Here is a 14,111-nt window from a genome sequence, read left to right as displayed (position 1 = left end):
CCCCCAGCCCCCGTGCCCATCGGCACTTTCCCCGCGCGTGTCCGGGCCGATGCCTCGGCGCCTGGCCCCACGGTTCTGCGCGCCTTGCGAGCCGGCCCTCCCATATGGCGGGCACCGGCGGGGCCTGGCGACAGGACCGGGCTCGCGGACGCGCCGGCCAGGCGGGGGCCGAGGAAGGGGGGCCGAGGGGGCTGTGGCGGAGGGGTTACTGCCGGTCACCGCAGCCGTGGCCTCCGGGGAGGGGGCACGGCCGAGGGCACCGCTCTAGGGCTTTACCGAGGGGTCTTCCTTTCCCACGCACCTCTCACAGGCGCGCGGGCACCCACGCCAGCCCCACGCGCGAGTATGTCGCGGACACCCTCCGGCACAGCCACACCGCTGCCGCGCACCACGCCCCGCACACGCACAGTCACACGACATGAACTCACACCCCTTCGCGCACACCCGCGCTGCTCACACATCGCTTACTTCTACTGCCCACGCAGACTCCCTTGGTGCTTTCCACTGAACATTAGCAGACCGATGGCCAAGGGCTGGCAGGGGCAGAGGAGAGGCCACCCCCACCCACCCCACCCACCGTGGTCGTGCGGTTCCCTCTTTCCTCCCCACTGTAGCATTCCCTAAGGAGCCCCCCCACCCTCCCGGGACGCCCGAGGGGCAGTTTTCTCGCCCAGTCCCTGGGAAGGTGACAAAAATCCCCAAATGCTTGAGTCCCTCAAATCACCTTTCCCCCAAGGACCGGGTGGCTCGTGGGAGCCCCCGCCGTCCTACAGGTGGGAGGACGCCTGGACCCTGCGACTTTGGGGCCTGAGGGTGGCGCAGGGACTGGAGACTCTTATTTTGAAGGGCAGCCCCCACCCGCCACCCCCGTGATTTGCACGCTGACCCAATGGCAAGCCCTTGGCCGGCGCTGGGCTTGTTATCAATTACATGTTGTTCCTGCAGCCGCTGTGTCCCCGGGAGGATAAACAGCAGGCCTGGCTGGACCGGGGGAGGGGGCGGAGTCCGGCTGTAGGCTGGGGACGGTGCCCGGAACAGCGTGTCCCCTCCCCCTGCACGCCGGCCATCCGGTGCTTCTGACCCGGCCATGTGCTGCTGTGTTTTAGCTTCCTGGCCGGCTCCCTCCAGCCCTGGCGGGCCCTTTCTCTATCGCCAGTGCACCCCGGTAGGCTCAGAGCCCCTTCTCTGCTGTCAATGCCTCTGTGTGTAGCGCTCGCTGCCCAGCCCTGCATTAAAACCCTGCTGCCTGACCCTGGCCATTCTATTCCTGGGAGAATCCCCACACCCCTGCCCCCTGCCTGACTTCCCCAAGTACCCCTCACTCAATCAGCAATTTCTGTCAGGTCCTGTTTTGGAGTCTAGGGTAGTGGCAGACTGGATAGTCAGAATAGCTTGTATTTTGGTGGGGAGGTGAACAGAAAATAAAGTACACAAACCCATAACCAGGATAAGCTCCCCCTGGTACCAACTGCCGGAAGAATACAGTGTGGGATGATTTACCAGAGGGTGGTCAGGGGAGAGGCCCCATAGGCAGTGACTTCGGAGCTGAGATCTAAGTAAGGCATTCCCACTTGGAGTGTTAGGGGAAGAGGAAGCACAGCCAGGGTGGAAGGGTGGAGTGGAGCAGATGAGGGGAGGTCTGGGGGAGACAGGCAAGGCCCAGGTGCTGGGAGAAGATGGGGTCACATTGGAGGTTTTCTCCTGCCCTACCTTTCTGTACTTACTCCCCCCTCCCCCGTTTCTTTTTATACCATTTCATCTGTGAATATCTAATTATCAACTACAGTATCATCATCACACTTAAAACTGTGAACACTGACTCCTTACTATCATGTAATATTTGGTTGGTGATCACGTTTTGGGGGAGAATTTGAAGTGGGCAAGAACATGACTTGATCTGCCTCTTACCACTAGTTAAGGCCTGTTCCTAGGTTCTAAGAAGGCTGAGATTTGGGGAGAGCAAGGACTTGCCCAAGGTCCCTCAGATTCCTTAGGATCACATCAGAGGGGCACAAAGAGCATGTGTTCACCTGTTTGGAGGTTAACCCTAACTGACAACGCCTGAGTTCATGTCAGCCCTGTAGTAAGTGTTTGCCTTGTGTTCACTCACCTAGCTCTTTCAGGAACCTGGGAGCTAGACACCCCTGGCAGCGTCCTTTGCCAACAGACTAAGATGCAGACACAGAGAAGTTGTGCCACCTGCCCAAGGTTGCCCAGCTAAGTTGTAGAGGCCAGAGCAGAGCCCCCTGCTCAGAGGGTGGGTGAAAGGAGCAGGGGCCCAGGGCCCAGTGTGGGCTCTGCACAGTCTGGTCGCCCTTCACATCATCTGGTACTTTTATTCCTTCCTACCAGCTGATTTGGTGAATCACATGTAATTTAAAACTTCCAGTTTTAAATCCTCAGCTGAGTATTTAAAATTAAAGAGCCAGATATCCTCCTGGCAAAACTGCCTTGGGGTTCAGACTTGCCAAAGACATCTACCTTGCCTTAGTTTCCTGGAGCTCCGTGAAGCTTCCTGGATAGGTGGGGAACTGGGCCTGGAATACATAGGGAGACTGAGATTTGGGGAGTGCAAGGACTTGCCCAAGGTCACAGCTGATGATGATCCGGCCCTGACAGGTCTCCATCCGTGGCCAGGCCTGTTGACTGTCGAGTAGTGCCATGTGCCAGGCCCAGCGGTGGCCCTCGAGACAGAGCATAGGAGTGGGTGCAGGGCGCTGAAAGGCAGCAGAGAACCTCACTGGTTACTGGGTGGGGACAAAGGTCCGCAGAGGTGGCTCCATCATAGCCATACACTGTTGACTCTTCTTGGTCACCGGACCCAGTATGGCCTTCGGAGGACACAGATGTCCCCTCTTCTCTGTTGATATTCTCTGAGCCCCTCCTGGGCACTAGCTGCCATGCCCGAAGCTGGGAACGTGGTGGGGACCCAGCAGAGCAGCCTGCCGTCATGGAGTTCACAGTCTAGTGGGAAGACAGGAATTAGCTGGGCCTTCCTGAGGTGGTGAGTGCTTCGTGGGGCACAGGCCAACAGGCCAACGGCATCTTCTCTCTCATCCCAGGTGGTCGTGTAGTCAAACGGGGTAATGGCTGCGCAAGGACTCTGGGATCTGGGTCCACTTTTGCCCTTGTGAGTTATCACTGTGGGGCAGGGCCCTGTCCACCCAGTGGTAAAGGCTCAGTAAAGTGGGTAGAGTTGAGAGCATTTTGTTCTGCCCCTGCCTCTGCCACTTCACAGAGGAGGCAGTGGAGGCTGGATGGGACTGAGAACAGGATGGGGGATGAACTCTTCCCCTTCAGATGGGGAAATAGCCTGCAAGGTCTTTAATATGGGTCTTTAATTTTTTTTGTTTTTCCACAAATTAGACTTGTCTGATTAAAATATAGACTGCCAAGTTGAGGTTCAATCTCAGATAAAATAATTTTGTAACATGAGCATATCCCATTTATTTATTTATTTTACTTTATTAAAGATTTTTAAAATATTTATTTTTGGGAGAGAGACAGCATGAGCAGGGGAGGGTCAGAGAGAGGAGGAGACACAGAATCGGAAGCAGGCTCCAGGCTCTGAGCTAGCTGTCAGCACAGAGCCTGACACAGGGCTCAAACCCACGAACCGCCAGATCATGACCTGAGCCAAAGTCAGCCACTTAACTGACGGAGCCACCCAGGGGCCCCAAAACTTGTTTGTTTTTTAAAACCTGAAATTCAAATCTAACTGCGAGGCCTGTCGTTTTATTTGCTTAATCTGGCAACCCTACCCAAGTCCCAATGACACAGGGGTCAGAGGGCAAATGGCCATCCTCCTGCCCCCTTCCAGTGACTCAAGAATGAAGCTGAGGTCAGGTGTCCTCAGAAATGCAGCCGCTCAGATCAGTGGCACAAGGTTCCACACCCCTGGACACTTGAGGGCAAACAACCTCCTCACATACTTTCTCACTCACACACTCACACTCAGTCATTCACAGATATATGCATGCTCTTTCCCGGAGGTTTCTGGAAAACCTGTTTGAAACCAAAAGTACCCCAGATTGTGCAACGGGCTTAGAGAGCGCTCTTTGGCAAACAGGTGGTGCAATTTCGGAAAACAGTCTTGCAGACAGAGGTCTCTCATGGGATGGGATGGAGACAGGATCCAGGCATTTAGCAATGGGAGGCTGTGGACAGGCAGCAGAGGGGGGACACTGGCCCACGAGGTGGCAGGTGAACATGCCGTCCTCCTGACCAGGCCTCATTTGTTCTTCCCTGCAGCCGCCACCGGCACGGCCAGGCCAACATGGTGGACCACTTGCTTCCAGTGGATGAGAACTTCTCGTCGCCAAAATGCCCTGTCGGTTACCTGGGCGACAGGCTGGTTGGTGGGCGGGCGTACCACATGCTGCCCTCGCCCCTCTCAGAGGATGACAGCGACGCCTCCAGCCTCTGCTCCTGCGCCAGCCCGGACTCACAAGCAGTGTGCTCCTGCTATAGCGGTGGCCCAGGTGCGGAGGGCCAGGATAGCATCTTGGACTTCCTGCTGTCCCAGGCCACGCTGGGCAGTGGTGGTGGCGGTGGCATTGGGGCCAGCAGTGGCCCCATGGCCTGGGGGTCCTGGCGGCGGGCACCAGCACCAGTGAAGGGAGAGCATTTCTGCTTCCCCGAGTTTCCCGTGGGTGACCCCGATGACGTCCCAAGGCCCTTCCAGCCCACCCTGGAGGAGATCGAGGAGTTTCTGGAGGAGAACATGGAGCTGGGGGTCAAGAAGTCCCCGGAGAGCAGTGGCATGGACTCGGAGGCCTGTGGCCAGCTCTCGGCCGGACCACTCAGGAACCACCTCCACCCTGGGTCCGGTGGGAGAGAGCGTGGCACTCCCCCTCTGGGTGGCGCCTCTGTGGGCCAGAGTCCGGGTGGGGGCCCCACACCTGATGGCCCCATCCCTGTGCTGCTGCAGATCCAGCCCCTGCAAGTGAAGCAGGAGTCAGGCAACGAGCCTGCCTCCCCTGGGCAGGCCACGGAAAGTGTCAAGGTGGCCCAGCTTCTGGTCAACATCCAGGGTCAGACCTTTGCCCTTGTGCCCCAGGTGGTGCCATCCTCCAATGTGAACCTGCCCTCCAAGTTCGTGCGTATTGCACCCGTGCCCATCGCTGCCAAGCCCATTGGGTCAGGACCCCTCGGGCCTGGCCCTGCCGGCCTACTCATGGGCCAGAAGTTCCCCAAGAATCCGGCAGCAGAACTCATCAAAATGCACAAATGTACTTTCCCCGGCTGCAGCAAGATGTATACCAAGAGCAGCCACCTGAAGGCGCACCTGCGCCGACACACAGGCGAGAAACCCTTTGCCTGCACCTGGCCGGGCTGCGGCTGGAGGTCAGTATGGCAGGTGACAGGCCGGCCGTGAGCGTGGCCCGCTCGTCTCTGCTCCCCTGGGTGTGTGGTCAAGGCCTAGTTCACTGTTAGATAAGGCTGCTTAAGAAGGGGAGACGGGGCAGGCAGGGAGCGGAGCCAGAGTACACATGGCCGCCCCCAGGTTTTCTTGTCTCCGCTTCCCTCCTAATCACTGAGTCTAGAGCCACCTGGTCTCCAGTTTCATAATGACCAGGTCCGGCTTGCTGTGGCTCCCACCTAGGGTGAGGAGCCAGGCCGTGGCCAGAGGGCTCTCGTGGTAGTGACAAGGGCAGCTAAGAACGACAGAGTGAGGGCTGTGTGCCAGATCGGGTGTAGCCTTGTGTGCTGCTGCCTCTGGGCCTCCCACCCCCCTCAGGGCCAGTACTGCCCTTCCAGCTGAGCAAACGGGCTCAGAGCTCAGACCTGCCAGGTAACTTGCCCGAGGCCACACCGCTTTATAAATGGGATTTGGGCCCAGAGGGTGGAGGCAGAGCCTTCACATCCCTAAGACGCTGCTTTTCTAACCAGCTTCACTTGTAGCTATCCTTAGACACAGGGGCTGGGCCTGGTCCTTGCTCCCCCGGGGTACGTGAAAGTGTATTTGGGAAGCTGTGAGGGAGACCCAGGCTGGGGGTGCTGCAGCAACGTCCTTCCAGACTCTGTGCGACAAGAGAAGCCAGCTCTCGAAGGGCCGGGGTCTTGCTCCAGGGCTGCGCAGCCTGCGGATGGCAGAGCTGGATGGGATCCCCATGGGTAACCCTCACCTCGGCACCCAGGGGCCCCCAGATCACCCCTGGGCAGGGTGGGGGGGCTTGTGCACCTTTTCCTGAAAAACAGGCAGCCGGGAGCTCGCACCCCCAGGGGCACCACAGCTGGGCTCTCTCCTACTCTGGAGGGACCTGGCCTATGGCGGGGGGGGGGGGGGTGCAGCATGTGCTACCAGCACTTTCCGGGTCTTACTGCGGTGGCTGTGGGTGTGCGTGAGAGAGCTATGTGGCACGCCCATTTGTGTGCAGACCTCACACGTGGACGTGTATGTACTTGCTTTCTTCACATGCGTCTTGGTGTGTTGTATGACCACGTGTGCTGTGTGCCTTGTCCGTGCGAGCGCACCCGTGTGGGTGTGGCCTGCAGGGAGCCGTCTACAGCTTCTAGATCAGACTGCTCTGACAGCACAGGAGGGCTGGCCACCGAGTGCTGGCTGGCCGAGGCTCTGCCTGGAGTATCTGATGTGACCCTGTGCCTCGTTACATGGAGGGCTGAGGTGGCCAAGGAGGAAACTTTCCCCAAATAGCGTCTTGGGTTATGGAGGCCCTTCTCCCAAGGCACCCACTGGACAGGCCCACGGGGCTTCTGCAAGAGCCTGCACTCTAGCCCACAGTGCCGACACCCATAGGGTGTCCGTGCTGGTGTCACATCCCTCTCTGAGCCTCCTGGGCCCCCAGCTGACAGACACCCCTGCAGGGCCACTTTGAGGCCTGATGCAGCGGTGGGTAGGCGGTGTGGGTGGTCAGAGCTTGGGGCTGTGGGGAAGCCGAGACACGGGGGCCACAGAGGCAGGAGCTCAACTGTAGAAGGGAGGGGCATTGACCTTGGGAGGGGGTAGCAGGTGGCAATGGTGGGGAGCTTCAGCCCAGGCCAGCTTCTGACTTGCTCTGTGCCCTTGGGAGCTCCCCTCTGGCCAAGCCTCAGTTTCCTCATCTGTGAAGTGGAGGGCCTGCCCCCTACCTCCCCTCCCAGGGCCAGGGGTGCAGGGGTGCTCGGCACTGCACCCTCCTCAGTGGTGGTACTGTTACTCACGCAGGGGCAGAGGCTGACAGGAATGTTATTTCAGAGGTGCCCCAGACCCAGAGGGTCTCCTCTTGGATGCATTTTCCTCTTGGTGGGGGCAGGGCTGTGGAAGGGTCGGGCATCTGGCCGGACAGAGCACTGACCTGACTCCCTGGGTGCTCACTGGCCTTCAGGGATCCTGAGCCTCTGGAGATACAGATACGGCAGCGGTTGGGCAGGCAGGCAGACCGGCATTGGGGCAGCTGGGTCTGGACAGGACAGCAGAAGTGGTGGTGATGATGATAGTCGGGTGCCACACTTTCTGTATTCTGGGCACTACACTCAGGCACTCAGAGTGGGAATCCCTTGCACAAATCCCCATACTTGGTTGTATACTTTCTGCCACCAGGAGCTCATTACTTTATGAGGCTACTCTTGCCTCTTGATGTACTTTGGTGCACTTAGAGTCCTATCCAAACCTCTCAATCTGGCACCGTCTGCTGGCCAGCCTCCCTGGCCATGCCTTTCCCACCTGGACAGCTACGGGGCTGGCCTCTCCCTATCCTCTCTCCCCATGCACCCAGGACTATGACGGCGTCCTCTCTCCCCCATGAAGCCGTCAGCTCTTTCAGAGGTTACGCTTCTGGGCTAGGAGCAAAGAGCTAACAGTAATAACGGCAATAACAGAGCTCTAATGCGTACTCTGAACATTGCAAAGTAACTCATTTACTGCTCCAGATGAGCCCACAAGCAGGCCTCAGTACGCCATCCCCACTTAGAAGAGGTGGAATTCGAGGCATAGAACAGTTAAGGAAGTTCTCCTTGATCACACAGCTAACGAGTGGCAGAGACCCGAATCCAAGCCAGGCTGTTTGCCCCTCGACCTCCAACACCCAGACTCAGGACCTGTCTCCAGCCCCCTGTGCAAACTGCCAGCATTGGGAGGGAGAACCTCCACCTGCAGCTGGTCCTCGGGCAGCACTCCTGCATTCTCGCCTCCTCCTACGGGGAGCTTACCACGTCCGCGCCCACCTCTCTTCCCAGTGGCCCTGTGAGCAGTTCACTCTTTATCCTGCCGGGCTGGTTCTGGCCCTGGCACTGTGTCCTGTGCCCCTTTGTGAAATGGGTAGTGCCTGCCCCACCCCCCTCCCCAACCACAGCCAGGCCATCGTTTGCCAGGTAACCAGCCCCCACTTCCTGCTTTTGATCCTGAACCCAGTCTTCTCTGTCCCCTTCCTTCTTGTGACGTTCTGGCATCCTCGACAGAGCCGAGACCAGACTTTCCCTATTCCAGTCTGCCTGGGAGTGGCTGTTTGTTCGCCTTCCTAGAAGTTTCCTTGCTATGCTCTCAGACACAGGCCCCTTTTGTTCACGGTAGCAGAATGTCCTGTTCCGGAATGACCAAGCTGTTCCATCCAGTTAGAATACCCTCCTTCCGCAGCTCATGTGAATACAAATAACTTCTAGCAGCCCTGTGTGGCAGGTACTATGGCCATCCCCGGTGGACACAGGGGGCCCAGGAAAGGGTGGTTGCGGGCCTGAGTTGTGGCAGTGATAGGACTCAGAACTGGTGGTACACTGCAGGCCTGCTTGGCCCCTGTGTCACTGCTGCCCCTATTCAACAAGGCATTCTCGAACCCCTTCCCCCAAGTGCTGTTGGACAGGTTGCACACTGTACAACTCCAGGGGGGCGCCATTCCCATTGCAGGCCTTGAGACCTATACAGTAATGGCTTTCTGGCTGATGGAAGGGGCACTGTGCATAAAGGTACTGGGTGTGCTGGTGGCGGGGCTGATGTCACAGGCTGCTTCCCTCTCTCATACATGGCAGCACAAATCATGACATTGACTCAAGTGCTTATGAGTGTCACCAAGGAGCAGGCACTGTGCTGAGCCCCTTGTAGGTGATCAGAGCTCACAGTATTGAATCACTGCCACGTGCTGAGTGCTGTTCTAAACCCTCAAGTGCCTTTTACAATCCTCACAGTCCTCTGAGGCAGATCTGTCACTTCCCTGTCTCCATGGGAGGAAACCAAGTCTCAGAGAACTTGGTAACTTGCCCAGGTCACTGGGTCCTATGTGGTGGAGCTCACGGCCTATAGAGTCTGCAGCTTAGCCACCTGCTCGCCTCCCGCTGTGTGGTCCCCAGGCCCTGCCAGTGGCTGGGAGGATGTGAGGGTGTAAGGTAGGGATCTTCCGAGGGCTCACTTCTCAGGGATGGGCCTTTCAGATCACAGGGCCCTGAGGCCGAAGGGAGAAGCCATGCAGGTAGGGACAGCTTGTTCTCAGGCCTGGCTCTCATGATGTCCCTGGGATGAGAGGGCCACTGTGCCCATTATGTGACCTCCTTTGGCTTCGAAATGAGTTCTGGCAGGTGGGCCAGAATCTCAAAGTCATCATCGGATAAGTGAGGCAGTCTTGCCCACGACCACACGGGGCTCCTGGTGGAGCAGGCCTGGAAGGATCCTGCATCTCGCTGGCTCTGTGACCCTGGCAAGCCCCTTATTGATTTTGAGCCCTTGCTGTGGTGTTGTCAATCCTATGGGACCGATCCTGGCTCCCTGGCCAGAAAGGTGCAAGGTAATCCCAGTGCTTGGTGCCCCTGATGGCTCAAATATTGCTGGTGGCATTGTCTCTGTGGCTTCCTGCTCACCCCTGCTCTGGGCAGCCCACCTGTACAGAAGCTGTGTGTTCAGCCCCTGTGGGGGTCAGATGGCCTGGCCTGAAAGCATGGCCCAGGCTCTGACTGCTGGGTGCCTTATGCAGCGTCCTGCCTGGCTCAGGGTTGCGGTGACCTTTGCTGCCCAGCCAGGCAGTGTACGGGAGGCCAGGTGCTCTGCATTCACCAGGGTGGGCAGGGCACATCAGGGAGCTGTGCCAGGATCCTAGGCCTTGCTGGGGGTGCCAGATCGGCCCTCATCACACTGATCCTCAGTTTCCTCATCTGACGAATGGGCCAATCGGTTTTCCATTGTTCCAAAGTATGCTGAGAGCATTGCTCCATGCCAGCCTCAGTTGGCACTCTGGCATAGTCAGTGGAGTGCCAGCCTCCAAGCGCAGAAATCTGCCTGTTCTCTTGGGGCAGGGTCCCCTGGGACCCTGGCAGGTGAGCTGGGCCAAGCTGCCTGTCTTTGTTGCTTCTGGGCCAGGCTTCCGGTCGGGTGCTCAGGCCTTCCTACTGCCCAGCTGGGCCTTCCTCGGGGCATGTGTCCTTCCGGTTCTTGGCAGGCTGTGGGATTAAGGCTTCCGCCAATAGGGTCAGACCAGATGTAGGTTACCAGTCCCAACACCTTGGCTGGTTTGGGGACAGCAGTTCTACCTAACGTACCTTTTGCTGTGTGGCCCCAGGTCAGGAAGTGGCTGTTGAGCTTGGTATCTGTGTGTGTGTGTGTGTGTGTGTGTGTGTGTGCATGTACATGTGCGCCCATGCGTACACTGTGCATCGTGGATGTGTGTGCGTGTGCACACCCCTGTGCACCCATGTAGAGTGGATGCATGAGTGTGCCGTGCACCATGCTTATGTAGCACGTGGGTAGCATGTGTATACAGGTGCATGGTGTGCACACATGTGCGTGTCTGTGCATGCAGTGGGACTTGAGAGTGCCCTGTAACAGTCCTCCACCCTCCTGGGGGTGCTTGCTGTGTTCTCTCTCACACGTGAACACATGTACCAGCATTTTTCATGCACCAGGCACTGGGCTGCTTGTGGGATGGACCACAGGGAATGAGACAGGTCTTTCCTCATGGAGCTGACAGTCTAGTGGCACAGGCTGACATTCATTAAGAAGTCGGAAACGAATTTAACATTACAGTAGTGGCAGGGCCAGGAAATTGAGGTGCATATTGTACTGTGGGAGTCTAGAATGGGATGCAGTCCTTGAGGGTTTTCTTGAGGAAGTTAAGTTTGAGCTAAGCTCTAACAGATGGGAGGGAGGGAGCAAGAAGAGGGGAGAGAAGAGCATTCAAGGACTGGGAGAAGTATGTGCAAATGTCCTGTGGCAAGAAGGACCAAGGATAGGTCTGAGTAGGTGGAGCAAGAGGAAGACAGTATGTGTGTGTGTGTGTGTGTGTGTGTGTGTGTGTGTGTGTGTGTGTGTCGGGAGGGCGGGGAGTGGGATCTCCTCAGGATGAAGGTCATGGGGTGAGGAGAGCTTCAAATCCCTGAGGTCAGTGATAACAGTCTGAGTCCCATGGTCCAGCTCAGATCCAGTGCCCTGTGGGCTGTGGGAGTACTGGCTCTCAGGCAGGGGGAGGCCAAGAGAGGGAAGTGACAGGGAAACTGTTTAAACCCTCAGAAGCACCTTGCAGTGGTGTGGGTTTGTTTGGTGACAGCCCAGGGGCCCCAGCCTTCAAGAGAGCGGTGTCCCAGGCTGTCATGGGGACTCAAGTCTAAGACCCTGCCTCCACTGTAAAGAAGGCAGGAGGAGCCAGGAGACCTCTTCAGGGCTGGGGAGACACCTCCCAGCCTTCAGCGCGTCCCCTCCCCTACGGATAGGCTTCCATATGCACACACCCCAAGTTCTGGCCTGATGGGGGAGCAAGGGAATGCCAGGCAGAGCGGCAGTCACAGTAACGTGACCCCCCCCCCCCCGCACATCGTCAGGTGAGAGGGTGATGCGCGAAATAAGTCCCGGACCCTGGTGGGCTTGACCGCCTGTCGGAATATTTACCAGCTGCTCGCAGGTCCTGATGCCCGAGAGTGGCCTGAGCCTTTTACGGGCAGTTCTTGCCCTTCTGGAGGGGGCGGGTGGCCCGGCGACGGGGCTTGGGACGGTGACTTTTCACCAGTGGATTCTGAAGCCCTCGGGACCTGGAGAAGCGCCCAGGCCGCGCCTGCTGGGGCCGCGCTCCAGGTGGGCATGAGGCCCTGCTGGTCCCGCTGACCGCTGCCCGTGCGTCGTGTCCCGCAGGTTCTCCCGCTCAGACGAGCTGTCGAGGCACCGGCGCTCGCACTCGGGCGTGAAGCCCTACCAGTGTCCCGTGTGCGAGAAGAAGTTCGCGCGGAGCGACCACCTCTCCAAGCACATCAAGGTGCACCGCTTTCCCCGGAGCAGCCGCTCGGTGCGCGCGGTGAACTGAGCGCCCGCCAGCCCCGCCCCCTCACCCGCCCAGTTGTTTTGTAGCAATAATTTATTTGCCTCTTCCGAGGGACCTGACGATGTTGCCAACCCACCTTCTGGAGCCCGGGAGGTGCAGGAAGCAAGGGGCTTGCCTGGGAGGCGGGAGCCCGGAGTTGTCCAGCCCGCCGCCTTTCCTGGGGAAGACCTAGAGCCATGCCCTGGTCTCTGGGGGCTGGGCCCCTAGTACCCCGGCTGGGGGCCCGGCCTTCCCACGTTCGTGCCTTCGTGCCTTCCAGTGAGCCGGCCTGTGCCATGCTGGGAGCCTGGACCTTCTCCCACTGGGCTCCCTGCCTGGGCCAAAGCCGGCACTTTTGTGCCCAGAAGAAGAAATGTGCAGTTTTGAAATGTCAGTTCCCAGAGGGAGTCGTGCTGGGAAGAAGGAAGTAGGCCAGAAGTCCAGGGCTGCACTGGGGTGTGAGGGTGGCTTGGTCCCAGACCTGTGGCTCCGCCCGACTACCGGAGGATAAAGTCAGGGCAGTCAGGGGTGCAGAGCCCGACTCTGGGCAGATACGGAATTAGGGTGCAAAGCCCCCTCCTTGGGAGTGTGGCAGTGCGTGCGCTTGAGTTAAACGGTGCAGGGCAGACAGACGCAGTCTGGCCCCAGAACATCTGTACCCAGCATGGCTCATCCCCTCATCCTGTTTCCAGACAAATCCAGACACCAGCCTCCAGGGTCACCTTGGGGAAGAGGGGAGCAGGCTGCATTGTGTGTAGAAGAACTAGATAGAGCCTCCGAATCCTGATTTAGAAATGCATTCCTTCTTTGGTCTAGAGATTAATATCAAATGAACTAGCTTGTTTTGAGAGGTTTATTTCACATCCTATGAATGTATGTAAATAAGCTGTACATAGATACATCTACATAAAATATCTTTTAATAATATATCAACATTGTGTAAATTTGAAATTAAAAAATCTATAAAGCTGGTGTACATATGTGACAATTATGTATATTTTCTTTGGTCCTTCATAAAAATATTTACTTTGCCAATAAAAAGAAAAAAGAACTCGATAGCTGTATGGCATTCCTGTGCCGTTTTCCTCTGCTTTGCCAGGAAGTGGCTGGAATTCTGAGGGCTGTGTCTGTGTTTGCAGCATTTAGGGAACCTTGTTTTGTACCCAGAGGGACATGAAGGCCCCTTAGGGGCTCTGCCCCTGGCCCATCCGTGTGGGCTTCCCACGCAAGCCCACTTCCATGCTGGCTGCAGGACTTCTGCTGATTGCGGACTCCCAGAGGGCTCCCTCTCCTCTCCGCACAAACCCCAATCCAGCTCCCACCCCAGCATCACCTATGGGAAGCCACCACAGGCTAGGCCAGGCCTGCGGTGACCATGACAAACCCGATTTACTGTTGGAGACCCTCACTCAGTGCTCCCTGGGCAGTCAGTCCTGCAAGCATCCGCTGTGCCGAAGAGATGCCCCTTAGGAAATGGCATGTTATTCTCACCTGCTTCGGGCATTATGAGCGAGTGGACTGGTGGAGGGGAGACTTACAGAGGCCGGTGTATGCAGTGAGGCGGACTCCTGCCCCACTCCCAGCTGCTCTGAGCCTGGGGAGGCCAGTCCTTCCAAACTCCCCCAGATTCCTGGAGTCTCTGCCCTGTGCTTGCACAGTGGAGGTCTGAATGCATCCACCTGTCCCGGTGGGGAAGCTGGGGTCAGTGGGGGCCTGAGAACCAGAAAGGCCGTGAGCTAGCAAGGGGGCTCAGTGCGGTGGCTGAGGTTGGGCAGGGTAGGGTGGGCTCTCTGGCTGCAGTAACAATGCTGCTCGCTGTCCCGTCCATGTGCAGCAAGAGGCAAGGACCTTCCAGGGGCAACTCTTCCCTTAGAGTCCAGTGCAACGAGTTTTCAGTGACAC

At 57.8% G+C, this 14,111-nt stretch overlaps 1 protein-coding gene across 1 annotated transcript; it reads left to right on the top strand.

Annotated features, from left to right (window-relative positions):
- The first annotated feature begins 4,254 nt into the window (after positions 1-4,254).
- KLF15 (Kruppel like factor 15) lies at positions 4,255-13,189 on the top strand. The gene is made up of 2 exons (XM_029918718.1): positions 4,255-5,346; positions 12,044-13,189. The coding sequence occupies exons 1-2, from the start codon at positions 4,277-4,279 to the stop codon at positions 12,210-12,212; spliced, it is 1,239 nt and encodes a 412-aa protein (XP_029774578.1). The 5' UTR covers positions 4,255-4,276; the 3' UTR covers positions 12,213-13,189.
- The last annotated feature ends 922 nt before the right edge of the window (positions 13,190-14,111 follow it).

Source organism: Suricata suricatta, chromosome 12, assembly GCF_006229205.1.
Source record: "Suricata suricatta isolate VVHF042 chromosome 12, meerkat_22Aug2017_6uvM2_HiC, whole genome shotgun sequence".
In the NCBI taxonomy this organism is placed as follows: Eukaryota; Metazoa; Chordata; class Mammalia; order Carnivora; family Herpestidae; genus Suricata; species Suricata suricatta.
Note: the sequence above shows the minus strand (reverse complement) of the source record. Positions and strands in the feature narration are given on the sequence as shown.

Excerpts from the sequence above, each read along its gene's own strand:
- KLF15 (XM_029918718.1), top strand. The coding sequence starts at position 4,277 with ATGGTGGACCACTTGCTTCCAGTGGATGAGAACTTCTCGTCGCCAAAA. Across the intron at positions 5,347-12,043 it reads TGGCCGGGCTGCGGCTGGAG|GTTCTCCCGCTCAGACGAGC; the intron begins GTCAGTATGGCA and ends CGTGTCCCGCAG.